Source organism: Erpetoichthys calabaricus, chromosome 2 (genome assembly GCF_900747795.2).
Source record: "Erpetoichthys calabaricus chromosome 2, fErpCal1.3, whole genome shotgun sequence".
NCBI classification, from domain to species: domain Eukaryota; kingdom Metazoa; phylum Chordata; class Cladistia; order Polypteriformes; family Polypteridae; genus Erpetoichthys; species Erpetoichthys calabaricus.
This window is the reverse complement of record NC_041395.2, coordinates 68,731,886-68,741,544: the sequence shown is the minus strand read 5'-3', so window position 1 is coordinate 68,741,544 and position 9,659 is coordinate 68,731,886. Positions and strand designations below refer to the sequence as shown.

At 36.0% G+C, this 9,659-nt stretch overlaps 1 protein-coding gene across 4 annotated transcripts in view; it reads right to left on the bottom strand.

The window, feature by feature from the left end:
* Positions 1-6,816: 6,816 nt before the first annotated feature.
* The window catches only part of LOC114645956 (homeodomain-interacting protein kinase 3-like), a 163,360-nt gene continuing 160,517 nt past the window's right edge, over positions 6,817-9,659 (bottom strand). For all 4 annotated transcript variants that reach the window (XM_028793889.2, XM_028793892.2, XM_028793891.2 and 1 more), the window contains exon 16: positions 6,817-7,501. In XM_028793889.2, coding sequence (XP_028649722.1) covers positions 7,025-7,501 — 477 coding nt within the window. In that variant the 3' untranslated portion in view covers positions 6,817-7,024. The remainder of the gene's footprint in view (positions 7,502-9,659) is intronic.

Below are 9,659 nucleotides of genomic sequence, written 5' to 3'. Positions count from 1 at the left end.
CATGTTTACCACTGTGTTATATCACCTTTCTTTTCAACAACACCCAATAAGCGTTTGGGAACTGAGGACACTAATTGTTGAAGCTGTGTAGGTGGACTTCTTTCCCATTCTTGCTTGATGTACAACTTCAGTTACGTTGTCGTATTTTGCTCTTCATAATGCGCCACACATTTTCAATGGGAGACAGGTCTAGACTGCAGGCAGGCCAGTCTAGTACCCGCACTCTTAGTATGAAGCCACACTATTGTAACACATGCAGAATGTGGCTTCGCATTGTCCTGCTGAAATAAGCAGGGACGTCCCTGAAAAAGACGTCACTTGGATGGCAGCATATGTTGCTCCAAAACCTGTATGTACCTTTCAGCATTAATGGTGCCTTCACAGATGTGCAAGTTACCCATGCCATGGGCACTAACATACCCTCATACCATCACAGATGCTCGCTTTTGAACTTTGCGCTGATTATAATCCAGATGGTCCTTTTCCACTTTGGCCCGGAGGACACGACGTCCATGATTTCCAAAAACAATTTGAAATGTGGACTCATCAGAGCACAGCACACTTTTCCATTTTGCATCAGTCCGTCTCAGATGAGCTCGGGCCCAGAGAAGCCTGCGGCATTTCTGGGTGTTGTTGATATATGGCTTTTGCTTTGCATGGTAGAGTTTTAACTTGCACTTGTAGATGTAGCGATGAACTGTGTTAACTGACAATGGTTTTCTGAAGTATTCCTGAGCCCGCGTGGTAATATCCTTTACAGAATGATGACGGTTTTTAATACAGTGCCGCCTGAGGGATTGAAGGTCACGGGCATCCAGTGTTGGTATTCGGCCTTTCCGCTTACGTGCAGAGATTTCTCCAGATTCACTGAATCTTTTGATATTATGGACAGTAGATGATGAAATCCCTAGATTCCTTGCAATTGTACGTTGAGAAACGTTGTTCTTAAACTGCTGGACTATTTGCCCACGCAGTTGTTCACAAAGTGGTGAACCTCGCCCCATCCTTGCTTGTGAACGACTGAGCCTTTTGGGGATGCTCCTTTTATACCCAATCATGACAAACACCTGTTTCCAATTAACCTGTTCACCTGTGGAATGTTCAAAACAGGTGTTTTTTGAACATTCCTCAACTTTCCCAGTCTTCTACTGCCCCTGAGGTTTTGCAAATCATTGTATTGTTTTTATTTACGTTTTACACAACGTTCCAACTTCATTGGAATTGGGGTTGTAGTAAATACCAAAAATAAGCTTCACCCAAAGTTATTTATGCATTTAGCCTCCACAGCTCCTCTGCTACCACTCCAGATTTTCTTCCAGAAAAATAGAACTTTAGTGATAAATGACATTTCTCAGCTGAGGTTGCTCACTAAAATGCAATGTTTCCAATACTAGGGGAAAAGCTTCCCCTTCTTAACATCATTCTGTTAATAAGGCGGATAGTGTATTCTGGTTACTGTATCCAAACTTTATAGGAAGCCAGCTAAAGTCCATCTAGAGTTGAATTGATCTTCATTCAAGCTAAATAAAGGGGGCATTTACAATCTACTCTGCAAAATCTGTAAACTATGGCGTATACACAAACTTGGAGCATCATTACAGCTTTATTTACATTATAGTCATGTTTGTTTAGGCAAAGTGTCCCATTTAGGCTATGCTACATGAACACTCACATGTAGACAAGGAATGACTTGGTATACAAGACCTTCTTATTTTAGGTTTGCTAAGCAAAACAATTGATATGTTCACTTTCCTTAGGTTATACACACTTAATATTCATTTGCTTTTTTCAAAATTTTCATTTCATCTGTCAGTGGGTTTATGAGATAACAAGCATGTGATATCACATGAAATGTACTGCATGTGTAAGAAATAATGCATTTTGTCAAATTGCACTGACCTCTGTTCAAAGCAGTGTGCAACATTCTTTTTGGCATGGGAGAATATTTACTTCTCTGCTGTCTTGAACAATCCCTCTAGCCTCAAATAATCTATTAATGACTGGCAAACATTTTGTGGATTTAAAAAAATGTGCAATTTAGAGACTTCTTTTCCCCTCTCTGACCAAGTAAATGAATTGTACTAATCAACTATTTCCATACATATCCAAACATAAAAAATGGCCAGTAAATTTTAAACTAAACTTCAAACAACACATTCAGTAAGTGTATGGTTTGCATAAATTTTGAACAGCCTGTTAATTTACAGATTTTGTTTCACAGTGGTTGTGTTGTTGGAATTGAAGAGAGGCTTTATTTGGTGCAGAAATGCCAATATTAAAATCTCTGTATAAAACTGATAAAGAATATATTGTATAAAAGACTGATAAGATTCTGTTAAGTGCCATAACATAAATCCCAGTAGTGGTCTCTTAAATAGCAAGACAAAATAATATTCAAGATGAGACTGGAAATCAATAAATAACTCAAGTCAATTGATGTAGCAATAGATATTTTAATTCGAAGTGAATCTTGACAATAATACACCATAAATTCTTATTTTGACACTCACCAAAATAGTCACCTGGAAAACCCGCTTTTTGTGACAAAGTACAGAAGGCTTGGTCACATTTAAATCACTGAGAACTAGAGAGAAATACTATCGCAAACTGTAAGAGACATTACATCCATAAAAATTTTCCCAGTCCTCATGTTGTAAATATTGCACAGTGCAATTGCTACATAGCAAACTAGTGTAGCATAAAATCAAAAGCCAAAAAACAATAATAAAATGAAAAAGCCACAAAATCTACAAATATTAAAACAGTAACAGTTCAAACTTATTAATCAAGTCTACATTGCTGTGCAATTTACAGATTATTCCATAACTTGCAGTGTGAATTAACTTTTACTAAAAATAGCTATGTAAATTATCAGGAAACACACAAGTTGAAGAACTCAAACCAAGTAGTTAGGACTTAGATTAATACAGTAGCACATATGATTAATACAAAAACCCTGAATAAAACTTTTAAGTATCTCTAAAAGTTTAAAAAATAATAATAAAACACCAATCAAAAACAGCAAAATTAAGAATTAATATTTTTCATGTAAAAGCTGAAAATCTGTGTGGTCTGATTTATATAGACATATTTTTCTCCTTTTTAAATTTCCTCTCTTTTGGGTACTCTGATTATAGAAATGGAAGCAAAGTTGAAGATCATTCTTAAAACAGAAACATCAATTAACTTTCAGGACATTCTGTGCAGGCATATACATTTCTAAATTACTTTACATAGGGATTGAATACATTTTTAAATTTGACGTGCACATTTAAAAAGAAGAATCCTTATGTGCATGTATGGGGAGTAGGCATGCATCACTTTTAAACAGACATATGGAAGGACAAACCCTGCAGTCGTAGACATATTTATGCCATGATTTACAAGCAGCACTAAAGCTGAATTCAATACTATTAGTATTTAGTTCTGCTTGAACGCCTACATGCTGCAAACTTCAACAAATGTGTTTACTTTGTCACAAAACCAGTCTCTGAATTGGTCAGGTTATAGGGTATAAAACTCCTGCTAGGTATTAAATGTATTTTTTAAATTTTACTTTTAACAATATGTTTAAGGCGCAAGCATAATCTTACAGAACAACAAACCCTGTTTTATCCACCTAGTAACATAAACTAATGTCTTAATTATTTTTAGATATTTCTCTAATGAAGCAAATGTTTGTTACTTCAAGATTTTTTGATGTAAAATAAATAATGGCTGGGTTCCACACTGAACTTTTTTGTAAATTGTTCATTAAAATTGTTCTGAAACAATAAACATGATCATTCTTTGAACAGCTCTTGCAATTTGAGGTTGTTCAAATTTAAGACTATGAAAAGTTGCAGAGAGACACTTTCATGTGCACACACAACTCAAATTAATGCACAACACACACACTGAAATTCCAGGCAGTTAAATTATTGTAAATATTGATTGCACAAGTCACTGATTTCATTTTAATTCATAGGTTTGACTTAAAATAAAGAATAAACTCCCCATTAATTGCTGATCAGCACTGTGTTAATATATTTCCCCACAAGGAAATAGGGGGAAGGAAGGCATTTTATACAGTCTTGCTGTCAAAGTGCTAGATGGTTAATGCATATCTGCACTACCACAACTGAAACTTAAGCAGACTGTGAATATGCTTAAGTATTTGTTAAGAGTGTGGCAAAATGTATTATGGCAAGCTATCTGCTTTGTGAAATTTAAAACGAGGCAAAAACAATAATAATAATAATATGAAGAAAAGCAATGAAACAATGCTGATATATATATTTTTTTTTAATAGTGGGGCTGTGTTTTAATCTCTGGTAAGATTGTAAACCATTAAGCCAGAGACATTTTTGGTCAAATGCCACATCAAGTGGCAATATAAAACTTATCTACATCATAACAAAACCTCATTTGAACCCCAGTCCCCTGCTGGAAAAACATGCTAGCAGACCTGCAAAGTCAGGCCAGATTCTCAAGGCACATGCCCAGCTGCCATATTATTTTGTTAGTGTGCTCAAGGGGCCAAAATTCGTGATGTTATCCGAAATGACATATGATGCAAAATTAATACCACTGTTAAATTACATAATAATTTTCTTAAAGATATGTCATTGGTTACAAAACATAATTACAAAGAAAAAAGCTACAATATACGTATTATACACTGCATACAGAAAAAACAATGCAATATTTATTCTCCCAGACTAGCTTTTGGAACAGTAGTTGTGTGAAATGTATAGGATTTATTTCTCTATAATTTCAGAAGTAAACTTTGTTATGAGAGGGATTGAAAACATAACACTAACAAGAAACAAAAAATAAATTTAAACAGAACACTGCCATTTCAGGAGGAAAACATAAATTACAAAATACACCTGCCCCATTTCCATTGCTGTCCCTCCCACTCCCAACACTTTAAAGTCTACCTTGTCCCTGTGCACAGCTAGCTTATTGACAGTTTCACAAGTGCTGCATAGTGGCATATAATTGAGTACTTTTAAAATGCCTGATTTTTTTTTATTTTAATATGTGTACTATTATAATTAGTCAGCTTTTTGCTGCAAAAAACTGAACTTTAGTACAGTTGTATTATTGAAAAGTTAAGTCAAGTCTGCAAGCTACAGCTTCATAAGTATACACAATGCTAATATGAAAACATAAAAATTAAGTTACATCAGTACATCCAATCATATGCAGTGATGAGCTCAACATTAAAGATAAAATACTGTTGCAAAAATAATAATAAAATAAAGCCCACACCCTTAAACATAAATGCAGGTAACTTCCATTATTTGCAAATACAGTAGTTACAATGACACTCCAAACATTAAAGCAAAATAAAATGAAATAAATCAAAATCCCACTTCTATTTTAGGCAATTAGACATATACAGGAAAAAGAACTCTAAGAGAGAACTAAGTTAATCACCTAATTTCACAGCTATTTGAAGTGGCAATTATATAGCAGCTTATCTATGATACATTCAAGATAAAAGATACAAATTATTACTTGCCCAAGAGCTAAATACAACCTCAACATTTGTTTTTTTTTCTTAATTTAATTCCTTTGTTTTATTTAACTACAGTATGGTTAAGGTTGATGCAGAAATAAAATAGCTACCTTGCTTAGGAAATGAATGACAGTCTTTGGTGCCGCATAAGCAACTTCATTTGGAAAAACAGACAGAAAAGTAGAAAACCAAATTCAAAGCACATACTAGCAAACATGAAATCGACCTCCAAAAAGAGTATAACATACTTTTTTTTCCTTCTCCCTGACGGAATGTATAAAATAAGCAATTAACACCAACGAGATTTAACAAATGATATATTAAAGTAAGGATAAAATCATCACATGCATAAATGAGAAAATTGCACACAAATAACTCACTTTGTCAAGCTTCATTACTAAATATTCTTTTGCTATTCTATAATATATCAAATACTGCATGGTTTGCTCAAGCTATAATGAATCCGTATCAATGACTATTTGTATTTCCTTTAACCTAGGCAAAAGCCATGCCCACCACATTTCTAGATATTACATAAAACCCAATTAAAATCACAAACAACAATAAAAATGCTAGATTGTATTGCAGTTAATTAAACAGTACTTATACTGTTCACTTTATGGATATGATAAAAATAAATTGATTATCAAATCTCAGACAATAGTCAATACTTACTTTTCCATTATATACTAATTCATAATGAGAACCTGAACAGCAATATCTGCTACTAAAAAACAAAGAAAAAAAAACAAAAAAAAAACAAAAACAAAATAAAAACCACACTTTAAATTAATAAGCAAAATCTCACACTTGCACACCAATCTAAAATAAGCATCCTTCTTTGTGTGTATGTATCAGCAGATTTTAATTTCAAGTGCTGCAGTCCATTACATTTATAACATTAACCTCAGATATTTAAGGCACTATGTGTGGGAACAATCTACAATGCAGCTGAGAATCTTAGGACAACAACATTAAGAGCAATGACAACCTTCCATGTTTTCTTTTAGTTTTGCCCATGCAAGGAGAACACATGCAACGTGAAGAATAACCTTTCAGGTAAGTGACTCAACACTTAAAACACCAGACACAGGAGAATACAAACAATTTACGAGTACACTACTGTGAACACATGTGCATCTGTTGCCCTATACAAGTATACTGAATGGCTTTACAAATGAAGATGTGTCTTTGCACAAGTCAAAAGGCAATATATAAAAATAACTGGAGTGAAACCAGATACTCACTCCTTATTTTACCTGTTAAAGAATAACCATATAAGATCCAAAGAGACATTATATCAAATGTGCAAAACACATTAAAAGTTTTTTTTTTTTTTTTTTTTTTTTTTTAAAGCTCAAAGTTTAATTGCACCCAAGTCTACATGATTCACAAAAATATTATTTTCCTGTTGTGCCATGGCTGAAAATTTATTAGAATACCATGTTATATATTGTGTTTTTTTTAGATTTGTTTTGTAAAACCAAGTGTTTATACACTTTTGAGTATTGACATTACTCAAATATAAGGATACTGGTTGAGTTTTGTTGGGCTTAAGGGAAACCCAGTATAAGCAGGAGATGCTGCAATGTATGGATGTGCTGGAAATAAAGGCTTAAATTGGTTTTGATGAATTGTGGGGGAAGGCAACAGTCGATGATTGATGCCCACAGTAACTTGATGTAGTATACCACTTGGGTGAGAGATGCTGTAGGCTGCAGGCTGCATTACAGGTCTTGTGGTACAAGGAGAAGCCAAGATATGTGCAACAGGCGCTGCTGTACCCAAAGGAGCTGAAGGAGGGTAGGGTAAAATAGCTGGTTGGCCTCCAAGGTGAGTGCTTCCTGGTAGGTGAGTATGAGCTGTAGTGTGATTGGGACTTCCTTGAGGCAGAGTGAAAGTGTGGCTATGAATTGTAGGTGGGATATAAGCCTGCGGCCTTCTGTGGGTATAGTTTCCATTCCACTCTTGATGACAAGATCCATAGTGTTGAACCTGTAAATAAATTAAAAAATATATATATTTTAGATGTTTTAAGCATTCACCATTGAGCTTTAAAATTATAATGTATTTTTAAAATTATTTCTGTAAAATGCAACAAGTATCCATATTACTAACCGAGAATGGTAAACCGGATGGCATGGACCCAGGTACACGGCGGTGGATGCAGGAGACGTACTGCGCAGGCGCCGACAGCTCACCTAACGGAAATACGAAATAAAGCAACGAGCACAGACAATACGGAACCCTAACTGTCCACAGTACACCACAGTCAAACCCGACATACCCCGAGATGGTACATAAGCCCCAGAGCGCCTACAACGCGCGTCCAACACACTGCAGGCAGACCCCCGAGATGGTACAGAAGCCCCACAGATAAAATACGAAATAAAGCAACGAGCACAGGCAATACGGAACCCTAAACGTTCACACTACACAGCATAGTCAAACGTGACATAGTACGGAAGGTGCGTGCGCCTACAACACGCATTTAACACACCGCAGGCACACCCCCCAGAGATCCAGACTCCACAGCATATGTGAATCATCACATTACAGTAATACAATAATATAAGTACATACAGACAAACGCAAGAGGCCTCGGCGTCCCGCCCCACAGTCAAATCTCACAAAGTACGGAGTCCCGAGACGTCCACAAACCACAGCATGGTCAAACCCACCACGCCTCACGGCTCAAAAGCAAAGGAGCTCAACTGACGCAAATAAGCGCCTACAACGCATCACGGCTCAAAAACAAAGGAGCTCAACTAACGTAAATAAGAAATGAGGCAACGCGCCCATAGGTGACGACACAGACACACAAAAAAGAGGATCCAGCCCCCCGCACCAGAGTGAAACGTGAAAAAAGCAGATAAAGAGATTATGAAAGCAGTGGAATTCCAAAGTCTCCAACAAACGATGGCGCGATACACATGCACAGAAAGGTACAGAATATGAAAGCAGTAAAATCCAAAAGTATTGTAGTGTCCCAGCCAGGTTGAGGGCTGTTTGGTTTTAAATGACTGTTAGGTCCGATGGAGGGAGGGCGGAGTACAGCACGGAAGACTGATAGCGGGGTATTGATTGATGCGGTATAGGGGGGCGTTGGAGAGGGTGCTAGAAAGTTGTGTTTGGGGTTAGGAAGTCTGCGATTGTTCAAGTAAGACTTTTGTGACACTTTATTATGTCATTCGCTACAGTATCAAAGAAAAGATAGAAAAGATCGCATTACCGCAAACAAAAGGTGATTAATTATCAGAGCCAGGTGTAATTGAAAAAACTAGCAGGACAAATCAGGGTCAGAAATAAAAGGCAAAGAGTAAACAACAAAGTCTTTACGCATTTGCATCATTCAATGCACAAAACAGCGATTTACACAATAATGGACCATACACTATGAGAATCTGTGGTCCCGGAACAGTTAAAGCAACAACAAGTTAAATCTCAAAGAATACACAATTCGGTGAGGTGTGTATTGATGATCACGGAGAAGCAATGCAAATTTTAACAGGCAAAAAAGAAAAGGTTATATATATATATTCCGCAAATAACATTACACACCAGAAGAGATCGTGATATGCCATTCGTATTAAAATGTTTACAGTTTACCATCAGAATAGCATTTGCTATGACAATCGATAAATGACTTGGACAAACATTACAAAAAGTCAGAGTATTTATTAGAGAAACAGAAACAATATTCACTTACGGGCATTGTCACAATGCGTCTCCAAACAAAATTGTTTTTAATGAAGCTTTAAAGTAAAAGTCCAAATAATGAAATTGAAACAATTCCAAAGAAAAAAAAATGTACATTGTATATCAGATTAACCAAACACGGGGGTTGGCGAGCGAAGCGAGCAGGGGGCGAGGCCCCCTAGTGTATTGTAAACACGTAACTCGTTCTTATGTAGCATATTGCATTCATGAGTTTGATGCTATACAGTAATCCAATCCATCCATTTTCTGAATGGGATGAAAAATCTAGAAAATCTAGTAATTAGATTACTAAAAATCATCAAAGCATTGTTTAATCAACATAACTACACCTCTGCGAGCCCAGCGTATTTTGCATGGATAATTAGCGTTGTAGAGAAAGCGCGAGAAAACAAATACACCAAATGCTGGCAAAGTCCTTTGTGTGTATTCTAGC